This window comes from Poecilia reticulata, linkage group LG23, assembly GCF_000633615.1.
Source record: "Poecilia reticulata strain Guanapo linkage group LG23, Guppy_female_1.0+MT, whole genome shotgun sequence".
Classification (NCBI taxonomy): domain Eukaryota; kingdom Metazoa; phylum Chordata; class Actinopteri; order Cyprinodontiformes; family Poeciliidae; genus Poecilia; species Poecilia reticulata.
In genome coordinates this window covers 17,659,727-17,674,422 of record NC_024353.1, presented here as the reverse complement: position 1 = coordinate 17,674,422, position 14,696 = coordinate 17,659,727, and the positions used below count along the sequence as shown (strand labels likewise).

General features: G+C 44.0%; 1 protein-coding gene across 1 annotated transcript; it reads left to right on the top strand.

The window, feature by feature from the left end:
- Positions 1-370: 370 nt before the first annotated feature.
- lemd3 (LEM domain containing 3) lies at positions 371-11,596 on the top strand. The gene is made up of 13 exons (XM_008401549.2): positions 371-1,699; positions 3,939-3,979; positions 4,796-4,865; positions 5,156-5,229; positions 5,368-5,447; positions 6,530-6,675; positions 8,716-8,817; positions 8,889-8,991; positions 9,061-9,224; positions 9,700-9,781; positions 9,901-10,006; positions 10,101-10,179; positions 10,244-11,596. Exons 1-13 carry the CDS (start codon positions 406-408, stop codon positions 10,402-10,404), a joined length of 2,502 nt encoding a protein of 833 aa, XP_008399771.1. The 5' UTR covers positions 371-405; the 3' UTR covers positions 10,405-11,596.
- Positions 11,597-14,696: the final 3,100 nt, after the last annotated feature.

Sequence of the window (14,696 nt, the reverse complement as noted above, 5' to 3'; positions counted from 1 at the left end):
TTTTTTTTATGAATCCTCATTTTAAATTGTTGAACAATCTTTTCAGATAGCCCTGCCTCATTTTAAATAGGGGAAGGGTTGGGAAACATTTTTGATGGAATAAAAGTCATTTTAAATCTAAATCAGGGGTTGTGAATAATTTTGGGCACTGTACTTCCCCAAAAAATAAACATTTTTCATGAGAACGATGAACATTTGTTTTCTTTCTGGTGGCTCTTTTGGCTGATTTATTATTATTATTATTATTATTAGTCGTAGTAGTAGCAGTAGCATAAGTAACTCATTAATAATCAAATAGAATATATTCTAATGTAGGTGGCAGTAATGCAGCTTTGTGTTGACGATAGCAATTGATAAGGAAACGGACGAAGAAGAACGTTTCAGACATTTTTTTCCTCTCCAAAGATGGCGTCGACGCAGTTAACAGATGAGGAGCTTTTTTCCCAGTTGAAGTGCTTCGGTTACACTCCTGGCCCAGTCACAGAAAACACACGTCCGGTGTATTTAAAGAAACTGAAGAAGTTTCGCGAGGAGCAGCAGCAGCAGCAGCGGGGTAAAGGCCGAGTCAGCGGGACGAGCAGCAGCAGCAGCACTGGGGCACCAAGGCCAGTTAGACATGACGTCAGGCGCCTGAGCTCCGGTAGGAGACCGGGCCTAAAGTCCTCTGTTCTCGGCTTCAGCTCTGACGAATCTGACGCGGAAACGCCACTGAAAAGAAAGAACCTGGATCACATGAAAAGACCCAGCCGAAGCCCACACCTTCAACAACAACAACAGCTGAAGATTAGAGCAGCTACGCCTCTTAACGAGGCTAACAAGAAGCAGTATGGCGTTGGGACTGCTCTGAAAAGCAATTCATTCCCGAACCCAGACGGACAGACAAGTGCCTCGCTGGGTTGGGAAACTGGTAAAAGATCTATGCATGATCCTGAATCCAGGGACGAAGACGTTAGTGATGAAGTGCAGAATTCCCACCCGGTTAATGGTCGCAGCGCCGCTCGCCTGAACACTAGCAAACTAGCCGGAGAGTACTCAGACTCGGACGAGGAGGAAGCTGGGGGCCCTGGAGGCCCAGAGCGAGACCGAAGGTGTTTGGAGCTGCGACGGATTTACACAAGCGGACCATTTTCTTCGCATGTAGACGGCGGAGGGTCCCGGACCGGAGGGAAAAACTGTACGCTTAATCCGCTTGGGAACAGAGCCATGGCAGGCGGCAGAGAGGAGTATGAGGAGAGAGGGAAGAAAGGAGACCTGGACGCATCGGGAGGCTTACGGAGCCACATGCTTCCCAGGAAGCCGATCTACGTGTCCCTCGGCGAGGACCACCAGAGTAAGACCGGAGAAAACAACCATATTAACAGCGAGGAGGGGGCGTCCGGCAGCAACATGGCCAGCGTCGCGCTGAGACCGCGCTACCGCGGTTCCTACAGCCCGACCCTGAGCCCTCAGGGGGGCTACTCTAATCACAGCCCCGTCCCGAACCACGCATACGGCCCGGGAACCCAGAAGAAGAAGCCAACTGCCCCAGAGGATGAGCTGCTGCTGCAGTTTAAAAGAGAGGAGCAACCTTCCTCCGGAAGCTTCAGCGCGCACTACCTGTCCATGTTCCTGCTCACCGCAGCCTGCCTCTTTTTCCTCCTGCTCGGCCTCATGTACATCCGCATGAGGGGCTCGGGATCCCCGGCGGGGGATGGTGTCAGTAAGTATCTCAAATGTTTCATGTTGGCCCATCTCCATCCTTTAGAGAGGGACACATTACTAGCTGGAGTGAAAGAGATTTGAATTTAAAATATACCAGGATTACTGGCTGCAGTTAGTAATCACCGCAGCTTTTTGTTTTGCCAGCAGCTGGTGAGATCCAACAATAAAATCCAGTTATTACACGAGGCAGGGCATTTACATAAATACATAAAACTTATTGATGTTAACAGACATATGGATTCATAATCACAGGGCAAGAACACTTTGCAGTCACAAAGATTAAGGTAAATTTAAAATGAAAAAGTGGTTTAGTTTATGAACTATACCACAAATATATGTCAACAGGAATACTTAAAAGTAATTTCTTTTTCTGTATTTTTTCAGTTCCAAAAGTGAAACTTGTATATAATATATGTCCACTGTTTGGTATTGTATTGTGTGACTGATTTATAGCTTACAGCTAACAAAGATCTGAATAACTGCTTGCTGCTGCTTCGCTGGATGAATCTTCAGCTCTTCTTCCAATGATTCTCCTTCTTCTGCCTCTCTGTCAGGTTTATGAGCATCGTTTAAAGTGACGTTCTGTAAAGTTTTCATCGGCAATACTTCATCTGGAGTAGAAAGCTCTTGTATCTCGACATAATGTAAAATCTGAATGTTGACTCTTTGTTGATGGTGTTGGTCATGTCTCTCAAGTTCTGTTGAATTGATGCTTCAGGCTCTAGCTCAGTGTTTCTCAACCTTTTTTGTGCCAGCGCCCCCCTAGCCTTTATCCAGGTCACTCACCGCCCCCCACCAAAGAATTTGTAGGTTACTTTGCACGGACTATTATTTTATTATTAAAGTTACTATCTACTATTGTAGATGTTTTGATTTTTATGCTTGCTTCTGTATTTATCAAAAATAATTGCCTAATCGTCATGTTTCACATCATGTGTTGATTTTTCATTTTTCAGCGTCAGATTCTCTGTTTTTATGCCATAATTCACATCTAGTTCGTCGCTCCGTTTTATGTCCCACTTCTCCTGTTTCAGAGTTTTGCGCAATGTGCGCGTCGTTTTTTTGTTTTGTTTGTTTTTTAAACCCCCTGCAGCGGTCAGAAGCGTATCGATGGGGAAATGTCAGACTGACATAAACCTTTAAAAACATCGGAAACAATTTTGGCATTCTGATTATTGAAATTTGAAAGTGCTGTGGTACCGTTGTTCTATCACAACCGTTTCATACCGGACCACTTACAGCACCGGTGTTAACGCTATAAAATCAACGCTCTCTATCGTGGTATCACCCAAGGAGGGATTTCTTTATTTAAATGGGTCCATTTGTCAGAGGGATACAAAGTCACGGTATCGTGATTTTAGTAATTACATGTTTATAAGAGCGATTTTCTGTTGTCCTTCCATGGAAGCGGGCAGCCTACAAATGGAAATAAAACACTTTTTAATATAAGTTGCTGCTTTGACATGATCACAGAACTGCCAAAACATATGTAAAAAAATACCAGACAAAGTGAATCACAGCAACGTCATCAGCCAGTGTAACGCTGAACTGATGCAGTGAAGCTACCAGTAGCAGGAGCGAAGCTGCGCCAGAAGCTAACACTGAATAGAAGAAGAGCTGCCATCGATACAGTTGCAGCCAAGCATGATTTAATGTTACACAATACAGTTTCAGCAAGTTGCTCAAAGTCTAAACTGGCATTGTTGTGCATTTAAAGTGTAAAGTTTACCTTCGACCAAACGCCCCCCCAAAGGAATCCCAGCGCCCCCCTTTTGAAAAAATGTCCGCCAGCGCCCCCTGCCGTCCTCTGAACGCCCCCTGGGGGGCGGCACCGCCCACATTGAGAACCGCTACTCTGGTGAGATGAAACTGAAATTATGTCTTAACAAGGAGAGTCATTCTGTCTTCCTTCAGGTCCAGGGTGGTTTGGATAGATGCTTTCTCCTAACAAAGGAATCGTCTTTAAACTGCCTTTTGTGTTTATTTGATCTTCAAATGACTTTTGATCAGTTTTTGATGATGTGAAGGAGGATTCGATGGCTCTCAGAGGGAGCAGCTGGAGGCTGGACTGGATCTGGGCTCACCTGCTTAGTGATCAAACGTTTCTTGTCGCGTAAAAAGTTTCCATAAACATTTACAAGAGTTGCTTTTATTCTGAACACATTTTAAAAAGTTCTGGTTAACTTTTGATTTAATCTTTTTATCTTCATTAATCCTTGTTTGTCTCTTTGCTGTAGTTAAGAGTCACCCGTTTGGCAGCAACTTTGACTCCTCATATGTAAGTATAATTTGTTCCTTTATGACATACATTCATCTTCAGACATTCACAATGTTAAAAAGTAAAGATTAACTTTTTAATATTTGATTGTTTTTTTGTGTTGTTTTTAACTTATTAAATATGACCTACCACAAAAAATGTACATTAGATGTGTGAATGGCAGTTAGTCCATCCGATAGGTCAAATATATTAATGTACAAACTATGAATGCACAACAAAACGTCACATCTAAGTTTGCACTGATTGTAATTTTCTGGCTGATTACTGATCTTCAAAAAACATGACTGACTTTGTTTTCTGAAAAGTTGCTAAATATGGCGACAAAGTTGTTGAGTTTGCCTTAGTAAACTCAGCAACTGTAGTAGCTCAGTTTGCCTCATAGACTGATGTTAACAGCATGTTGAGGCGTGACCTGGGGAGAGCAAGGGGGGTTTCCGTCATGGCAGGGCTGGTTTTCAGTCCTTTTCCAGCACAGATCAGTTTCTCATACAAATATTGATTGCTGATCTGACAAACTTAAGGAAATCATGGCCGATTTATTGAATCCTACCAAACATTGTGCTCAAGCAGGCTTTGCTATTGCATTGTTTTTACGTGTCTAAGTGTAAAATCGTCTGATTGGTCGGACCACCGCCACCTCCAGCTGACCTAGCCAAGAGCTCTTTTAACCTCTGGCTCCAAATCTTAACACTGCTGATGTTCAGGATCAGTTTGTGTCATAGGCATGTCGGTACAGAGCTAATGTTACAAAGTTCTGTATGGTATGCTGCTATGGTAACCAAGTGTTGTTTTTTTTTGTTTGTTTGTTTTTCTCAGAGTAAGACAGAAAAAGACGTGATCCTAAAGCTGCTGCTCAGCCTCCATGATCACCTGGCCATCGTTGCTGGTAGATATGGACTGATTGTTCAGTTTGAGCTTCATATGAACACATGCTCCATAACACACAGACAGCCAGTGCTTTTAAAATCTGTCCCAACACTTTGACTCCACAACAGTAATGTCCCATGAATCCTGAGTTCTGTTCAGAACAAAGTTTTCAGTTCCAGTTTAGGATTTATTAACCATGACTCATGCTGCCTCCTATAAGAATCAGCTGTTACTATATGAACTCCTTGTAAAGAATGTACTCTACTGTAAGCAGTTACTCAGTGATGTAACTCTGGCATTGCTTCACAGGTCATCATGACTGTGGAGAGCAGCAGTATGCTAGCAGGAGTCTGTCCAGAGAGCAGGTCACACATTATTTACTGGTAGGTGACATGAATCAGACGCTGACTTGGGGTCAGATTTTGCCCTGGTTGAGCATCAGAAGCTTACATTTGGAAACCATCAGAGTTCGACCTGGGATGGACTCAATCGTCTTGGTTTTAAATGTGTGTGTTTTTAAGGCTCAGGATGGAGACTTTAAAGACTTCATTGACGTCTCTCTAGAGTGGATCATTCGAGCTGGCCAGGATGTCGGTATAAGGTGAGGATGGGGAGAAAATGTTCACATGACTGTTGCTATAGAAACTCATCTTTATCCATCATGGACTGCTTGTTGGTATAAATGTATGTTGATGTTTAAAGTTGTATTAAAAGAATATATAAGGGGGTAATGGCGTTACGATACCTGCTCAGCACTCATTGTTTGCAGCCTGGCTTCTGACAGACTGCCCAGGGCAGCCATGACTATAATCCAGTAGTTTACCACCATCGGTGTGTGAATGTGCCCTTTGAGATCTCAATTTGGTATAAAGAACATTATAAATAAAATTAATTCTTATTAGCGGTGGGCTTTTAAGGAACATCTCCCTTCTTCTGTTAAGGACCGAATATTTAATTGACTATTATAATCCAAAATTTTCCATAAGTCAGAGAGTCTGGTCTTTATTTTATGCCACCAAGTGAAATGTAAACAAAGGCAGACGTATCAGCTCCAGCATGACAGATATGAACATCTCCTTTGTCTATTTCAAAATAAGGAACCTAAATGTTGAGCTTATTCACATAAAGAATAAGAATAAGCCTTGTTTGTTTTTTCATCATCATGTTCCTCATCCATCATGTTGGCGATCATATTTTCTCTGGAAAAATGTACTGACGTACGGAGACTGTCATCCTTTGCTAATGATAATGGACTTCTGTTAACAGCAGCTCTGCTACACTGAAATGAACGTGGTAGTGATCACAACCTGAGATTCAATCAAGAATAATCCAGTCCAGGATTAATCATTTTAACTGATGGTAATGCCATACAAATTACTATTTTATCTTTTGAGAGATGCCGGTCTCATTACATATTAGAAACCAACTTATTAGTTGAATGAGAATAAGCTTTAATCTAAATCTGCCAGGGGTATAAAGAATTTTGCTAGGAGAGATTGTTACTGTACAACATGCATCAGTCAGGTGTAGCTGGTCTGTTCTTTAATCTCTTATAAGTGACACATGTCCTGTATCTGTAAAAGAAGCTCTGGAAACCATGGAAACAATAGCTGCACAGGCAATCATTTCATACTGTAACCACAACAGATAAAGTATTTTTGGTGTGAACTTGTGTGTTTCCAGGTTGAGCGGGGAGCTAGCTGACGACCTAGTGACGGATGTGTCTGAGATCTCTTGGTTGGAATCCACGCATCCCAGAATGCCGTTCACCTGCCGCTTTCGTCGAGCTTTGCTCACAGTCATGAACAAAGTCCTGGTCGTTGCCGTTGGTGAGTGGACCCAAACGCATGGAGTTCTGGGAGGGGCAGGGAAGGTCAAAGCTATAAAAGTAACATCAGATCTGAAACATGTAGCTCTGGAGCAATAGGAGCAGCGGTCTGTACCGCTAACCGATAAGCTAGCTATGATAACCCTGAAGTGCTAATCATAAATATTAGTTCCACTAATATCAACATGATATTTAGTGGAAGCTCGTGCTAAAACGGTGTTGGTGTTCCCGCTAAATCCTGAAAATACCCAATTTGGGTTGTCTTGGAGTTTTTATTGCAACCTGTGGGGTTTTTTTCTGTCTGGGAACGAGAATACGACCTGCTGAATGTGACAGGTAGCCAATCAGAAAGCGCGGTGACGTAAGAGCAGAGGGGAATCCCAAACAGCTGACATATCGCGCAACTGACTCCTCCCTGCTCTGCATAATTACTCCGTTCAGTCAGAAACAGCCACTCAGAACTAGCAGTAATCAGCTAGCCGCTATGCTATCAGGAAGTTTTCATTCAGGAACTCTGGATTGTTCATTGTAATGGAACCTGTATTTGCCTTTGATTGTTAAGTTTTATACTTGAACTTTTTGGCAATGTTGAGAAGTTTTATTTTGGCTCTTTGCATTATTTAGCCTCTTCAGAGCCTTCATATGTTCTCAGTCTGTTAAAGATGGTATCAATAGCAGTACAATTTGCACAATGCCTGTTTTGTTTAGTTTTCTTCTTGGAAAAAGTTATTAAAAACAAGTTTTTGTCTAAATTAAGGTGAATTCATGGTTCCTTTTTCCACATAATGTAACCGGTAGTGTTTATGATAAAAAATAATTATTATTATTATGTGATCGGTATCGGTGATCGGTATCGGTATCGGCAGGAAAAAACCTGATCGGCACATCTCTAATGATGACACATTTAGCTAACTGTTGCTGATTCATACTTATTAATCACAGTAGGGTTTTGGTCAGAAAGCACACTGGACATCAGGAGATTTTTTACTGTTTATTGTAGAACTACATGCTGTCATTCTACAGTGATGCATTCTGGGTACAGAATAAACGTCATTTGCTGGACCGCATCCGAAGAACATGAGGACTATATGTTTTAGGATTGTTATATAAGAATATTATAGGAGGATATGACGAACCTTTTTTCATCAAACTTTTTTAAATGACTTAAATAAGGCTTGTGTTGAAAGACTACAACCTTCAAGCACCCATTTAATTTTGACATTTTAATTTATAGGTTCTATACAGCCCTCAGAAACTCTACTTATTTTTAAGTGAGCTCTACTTACTGTTCTGTACTGAACAGTAAGTATCTAACCTGTACCACCAGTTCTGTACTGTCTGTTTTATTTTGTTTGTTTCTTATTTTAGTTATTGGGGGGAGAATATGAGGAGAGGAAACAGTACTGTTCCTCAAAATAACCCTCTACAAAATAAGAGCATAAATGTGAATGTCTAATTTAAGTATTCTTAAAGTGAAACTCACTCCCAAATCAACTTTTGTTACTGATGGACCTTCTAAATAAGCTATTTAGGTGCAAATTTTCTTTGAACTGATGACTGTCAGACTGAAGAAGGAAGCTAATGGAGGCTAATGGCTGCTCTCGCTGCTAGCTCAGGACAGACAGGTTGTGCCAAGCTGCACAGTGATGTCACAATAAAAGTCTCCAACAACACAGAAAAAGACTCTTGATTTGTCAGTAKCTCTTATTTAAAAGAAAAAAGGGGGCCTGAGAGATTTTATAAATACAGCAACAAAGTGGATAAGCTGACAGTAGTGAATCTGATCACAGCCCACTAACCCCTCCCTCATCGCCACACTCGGCTGTGTCTCTTGGCTCCATATATAAAACAAAACAAATCAATAATTATCGATAGACTGATACGAAACGCTTATATCGTCCAGCTCTACTTCACAGATTCCCTGCTTCCACAGTCCACTCCCACCAGGATCTGGGCTAACCCCCACCCTGTATTTAATACATTCTTATTTGTATCAGGTGTATTGCTGAGTGAACTTAACATGAAAGCGTCATGTCTGCAGTTGTAGGCTTAGTGTGCAGTGTGATCTGCTACGTGAAGTATCGCTGGAGGAGAGAGGAGGAGGAGACGAGGCAGATGTACGACATGGTGGAGAGGATCATCGGTAAGATCAGCACACGTCACATCACAACTTGAAGCAAAAACCAGAAATCAGTGTAAACTGTTGTGGTCCAGATGTGTTAAGGACCCACGGTGAGGCATGCCAAGAGAACCGGGACCTAGAGCCTTACCTGCCCATCCCCCATGTCAGAGACTCCCTGGTTCAACCCCAGGATAGGTGAGTTCCAACAGCAGCAGGAAGCGTCTGTCAGCCTCCAGAGACCAGGTTAACCGAGTTACTCCTCAGGAGAAAGATGAAGAAGGTTTGGGAGCGAGCCGTGAAGTTCCTCTCAGCTAACGAGTCCAGGATCCGGACAGAGACACAGCAGATCAAGGGAGCAGACTTCATGGTGTGGAGGTGGATCCAGCCGCCCCTCAGCTCTGACAAATCCAAGATGTGGCAGGGGAAAGGTACCATGCTGCTGCTATTTATTTATTTATTTTATTGTATTTTTTTTGTTTGTTGCTTTTAAGATTCTAGTTGTGTGTTTAAGCATTGTCAACAATGTCTTCCAGTAACATAATTACCTGGTAATATTTTACATTTCCTGTCAACATTTTTTAATACAAAAACTCGGCGGCCTGACCAACAGGCTTAGCAAGTTTTCTGGATAAAACCCTGACTTGGATTATCTCAGTTACAACAGCAATTAATTTCCCTCTTGGGACAAATGGTTATTTTGAATCAACCTGTCATCCTCCTCAGGGTTTGCCTTCCCTCATGTTGTCACTTCCTGTAGAGGTGGAGAGCATGCAGAGACAGGCAGCTGCCAGAATGATTCTGTCAAAGTCTTAGAGCTGCAGCAGATGTGCGGCAGACCGCTGCATGGCGGCTGGTTTACAGCCAGGAAATGAATGCTGGTCTCATGTTTGTGTTTTTTTCCAGCATTCCCTCTAGATCGGAGGAATTCACCGCCCAACAGTCTGACTCCATGTCTGAAGATCAGAAACATGTTTGATCCAGACATGTAAGTACCTCCATGATTGAACTACCGAAGGCTCTCCATCTCCAACCTGTGTGCAGATTTTCAGTGTGTGTGTGTGTGTGTGTGTGTGTGTGTGTGCGTGTGCGTGTGCGCGCGCGCAGGGAGGTTGGTGACAGCTGGGACTTGGCCATCCAGGAAGCCATCCTGGAGAAATGCAGTGACAATGACGGCATCGTTCATATTTCTGTTGATAAGAACTCTAAAGAGGTGAGCTGTGTGGTGTCATTGAGTCGGGTTGGTTCTGTGGTTCTGAAGCGGGTTGGTTCTGTGGTTCTCCTGCTCTGACTGTGTGTTTCCGCAGGGCTGCGTCTATGTCAAGTGTCTTTCTGCAGAGCACTCAGGAAAAGCCTTCAAAGCCCTGCATGGCTCCTGGTTTGATGGTGAGTTACATGCATTAAGTTATGTGTGTGTGGCTCTGTGTTATAGAGTGATGTTTGTGTGCAGGTAAGCTGGTGACAGTCAAGTATCTGCGTCTGGACCGGTACCACCAGCGCTTCCCGCAGGCCCAGGGCTGCAGTGCGCCCCTGAAGGCGTACAGCCTCCACCAGACCCCGGCTCCCTGCCCACTGCAGCATGGGGGCCCCAACTCCTCAGGCTTCTCCTGAGAGGGCCCCTCCTTGTATCATAGAACTGTGGCCCCGCAGCGAGGCGGCAGCACAAGCTGTTCAGTGGTGCAGAGTTTTTAAAAACATCAACTTTATATTTCAAGTGTCATAGAATTGAAAACAAAGCAAAGTGAGTATTTATTGTTATCTTTGTTCTTTTCCATCGCTCATTGCCACAGTGGAGTCATGTATGTAAGCTTTCAGTGCAACACTGTCACTGTTCACTTCTGTTTATCACCGCCTCCATGCTGGCAACTGGAAGATGGGAATCCTTCTGAAGCACAAGTTTTCCATCGTAGTGTGTGTGTGTGTCTCTGTATGTGTATCTTTGTGAGAGAGAGAGGCTGATGATCTGAGCACACATCCTGATGCTTCTGTCAGCAGACTGAGTGCATCTGCAGGAAAACCCTGAGATTATGCAACAGCAGCATTCCAGCGTGTTGGGAAAAACTCCATCATTTCTTTAGCTCCATCTGACTGCCCAAAGGGGCAGAGTGCACCACCTGACTCCTCCCCTCACCCACACTCACAGTACAGGATTAGATTAGATTAGATTAGATTAAACTTCCTGCTCCACCAGAGTCGGTGTGACTCGTCTCTAACCATGATGTCAGCACTCTGATGGAAGGATCCTGAACTCCACGTATCCCACACACTGCAAGCATCTGAAGCATTGGAAGCTTCCAGTCTCCTGTTTCTGCTGCACCTTTATATTCCTAAAACATGACATGAGCTGATACTTGTTTTTAATGCAGATAATACAGTATCGGACTCAGTTCTTGCTGTGTAAAATTGTGCATAAAGTTTTCATATTTTACATTTGCTTGCTGCAGCGACGGTTTGCTGCAAATGATCCAACTGTGCCTTAAATTGTGCTTTTTTTGAACTGGCACTGCTTTAGAGAATGTACCGGATATAGAAAATATTGAAATTGTTTAGAGGAGAAATGAGGCAGACATAGTTCTTAGTTTGGAAACTTGGAAGTTGCCGTTTTGTAGAAGTTTCCTTTGATATTAAACCAAAAGGTTCTATTTATTTTCATTTTTAATGAGGGTTATGTACTATTTTAATGTCACTAGACCTGTTGTATGTTTTTCATTAATAATTGACACTTGCTTTGTAAGGCTTGTCAGGATGTTTAAGACAAAATAAAGTGAACACTTTGAGAAATAAAGGAGCATTTAGAGCTTTACTCTGGACCATCTGAACGCTCACAAAGGAGTGGACACTATGGAAAGGAATTCTTATATGTATGTTGTTTCTTTACTGCATCCCATATTATTCTGGCCATTTATGGCTGCAGATAAGTTCTACGTAATCAGAATTAAATCAGGTTATGTCTCTTGATTATCAAGTTCTTATTTATTGATCCAATGGGTCTTGTCACAGATCTGTATCTTCACAAGCCAAAGAGCCATTTTTGCCTAACCCCAACCACAAGTGTCATATTCTAGGGGGAAAAAAACAGAATTTTTTTATATAATATAGGACATTGTCATTTTTAAAGAGCCATCATTTCTAGTTTTGGTTCTTAAACACAAAATTGTCGCATAAGACAATGGACGCATTTCTTCCATGGGATGCTAATATTTATAAAAAATATATTGTTGGGTTGAAATCCAAAGCAAATGGAAAATGAAAGGACACACCTGGGAAGAAAACAGTCAAAGCTGAGACTTGTTTCAAGGGGACCCTAAATTCTGAGATGCCACTAGAGGACAGGTGGAGGCCTTTGACTAGATGTAAAACACCTGTGGGACTCTAAGCCTCAGCCGGTCCATACAGAAGACGAGGAATCTCCACAGTCAACCTAGAAGATGCCACTGGTGAAAAAATACCAAACAAAAAATTATTGGCTTTGGTTATTAGACATTACTGTACTAATTCAAAACTCAAATTCTATTAAAATAAAAAAAAATACTTTATTGATTACAAACGAACAAAATGTAATTTTTCAGTTATTGTGAATTGTGATGGCTGTTGACAAGAAAGATCTCTTGTAGCTATCTGTATTACTGTGACTCAACAACAGACAGGAGCCGGTCAAGACGGGCTTGGATCACATGCCAGTGTTCGTTCTAAACACTGGCATGTTTAGTGTTTAGAACGAACACTAAATATGCCAGTGTTTAGTGCAACTCGCTCTGCAGTTGCCCGGCAGAGCGAGGCAACTGCGGTCAAACCTACAGTTGCCTCGCTCATTGTGTCCGGATGAAGCCCTGCGTGATGTTCGGTGCCCGCAGGCTCAATGTTGTATTACAGATGGCTTCCTCTGTAACTCGTAATGCCGGAGCACATGCCGGCCTCCTTGGCAATTCCTTGCCGCACTTCATGGTTGCCCTTTCTGCATGGCGGACTAGACTACAGCTTTCAGGCCTCAGCAGGGGTAGGTCCTCTCCTCGTAATCTGAGGTGTCCATCAGCTGGTCCCAGCATTCAGCCGCTGCCTTGGGTTTCTGCTCGACCTGGTGGGTCTTACCCTCATGATGTACCCAGCAGGGACTTTCGTGAGCCGGTCCGCCAACCGACCAGACACACTCGGGCCACAGACCTTGGCCGCCGGACCCCCAGGACCCCAGAGGCTGTGGGCAGAGGAAGTGAGGCCACCAGACCAGCCATCAGATTTTTTTTTTCTCATCAGCAGCTTATTTACAGGGTTGCTTTCACTGTGGATCCGTGGGTGGTTGCCACTCTGACCCATGGTTACTGGCTACAGTTCCGGTGGTCTCACATCTCACATTGGGTCAGGTTGACCATCATCACCGACCCGGGGATAGCTCAAGTCCTGGAACAAGGTCCTCCTGGCTGGGGGTGCAATCGAGGCAGTGGATCCTCTGCGGCAACCCAGAGGATAATATTAATTTCCTCGTGCTGACAAGGACAGGCGGATTTCATCCCATTTTGGATATCAGGGGACTCAACAGTATTAAAGGTCCTGCCTTTTTCATCCTCACGACAGCAAAGGTTCTTCAGGCTGTGACTAAGGGAGAATGGCTTGCATCAATCGACCGAACAGATGCATACTTTCATGTACCTATCACAGTGGAACATCGCCGCTTTTTCAGGTTTGCCTATCGGGGTCGCCACTGACAGTTCAGTGCGTTCCCATTTGGCCTCTCTCTTTCCCCGAGGGTGTTCACTCGGTGCGTGTAGGCAGCCCTCTCTCTTCTGCAGTGCCACAACATGTAGGTTCTGCCATACCTCGACAATCGGCTTCTCTGCGCCCCGTCTCGGGAACATGCATCTCGCGATATGAGTCGCCTGCTCGCTTATGTGCCCCGGTGGGGCCTCAAGATGAACTTGAAGAGCTGTCTGGTTCCATCGCAGGCAACCACTTTTCTTGGGTTGCTTCTGGATTCTACCCTCTGGACAACCCATTTGTCCAGAGGGTGGATGACATTCTCCAGCTGAGTCAATTCAGGCTGGACAGGCAGCTTCCTTGCATTGCCTTCCTGCAGCTGCTGACCAAACTGACATGGTTACTGGGGTTGTACCCTTGGTCTGCTGCCACTGCGCCCTTTGCAGCTCTGGGAGAGTGGTCCCTCCATAGCGACATAGTCCGCCTGATCTGGGACCTTTTCGATGAGGCAGAGGTCGACCTGTTTGCCACAGAGGAGTCATCCCTTTGTCCTCTATGGTTTTCCCTTACAGGGGCCACAAGTGCCAGTGCACCTGTGGCCTGGACCAGTGTCCAGGACACCTTGGCCTATCATTGACCCAGGGTCCTCCTATATGCCTTTCCACCCCTTTCCCTGATTTGGCCGACTATTCAAAGAGTTCTCGAGGAGGGCCAAAGGATTGGCCGGCACGGCCATGCTTCCCACTTCTATGGAATCTGAGTCAAGAGGTCTCTTTGTGTCTTCCGACCAGGAGGAATTTACTGTCTCAGTTGGGGGGTTGGATATGGCATTCTGATCCTCAACGCCTCCAGCTGTGGGTGTGGCCACTGGGAGGCTTGAATAGCAGCTGACTGGGTATTCAGGTTCCGTCAGGCACCTCAACTCGTCAGCAATATGGAAACAGATGGCGTCTCTTTTCCCTTTGGTGTTCTGCCCGTATTGATGATCCAGTCGCCAGTGTGGTACACACTATTTTGGAGTCTTTTCGGTCTCTTCTTGATAAGGGCCGCTCTCCTTCGACACTTAAGGTATATGTAGTGGCTATATCATCTAGTTATGCTGACCTTGATGGCTGTACAGTGGGGACCCATAATCTGGTTTCTCTTTTTTTTGTGTGTGTGTAGTGTTCGTAGACTGCACCTGCCACTAGTTCTGCAAGCCCCTGTCTTGCAGA

Bases quoted from the DNA above. Each gene is read 5' to 3' on its own strand.
- lemd3 (XM_008401549.2), top strand. From the start codon at position 406: ATGGCGTCGACGCAGTTAACAGATGAGGAGCTTTTTTCCCAGTTGAAG. The intron at 6,676-8,715 runs GTGAGTGGACCC...TCATGTCTGCAG, and splicing joins AGTCCTGGTCGTTGCCGTTG to TTGTAGGCTTAGTGTGCAGT. The intron at 10,007-10,100 runs GTGAGCTGTGTG...GTGTTTCCGCAG, and splicing joins TTGATAAGAACTCTAAAGAG to GGCTGCGTCTATGTCAAGTG.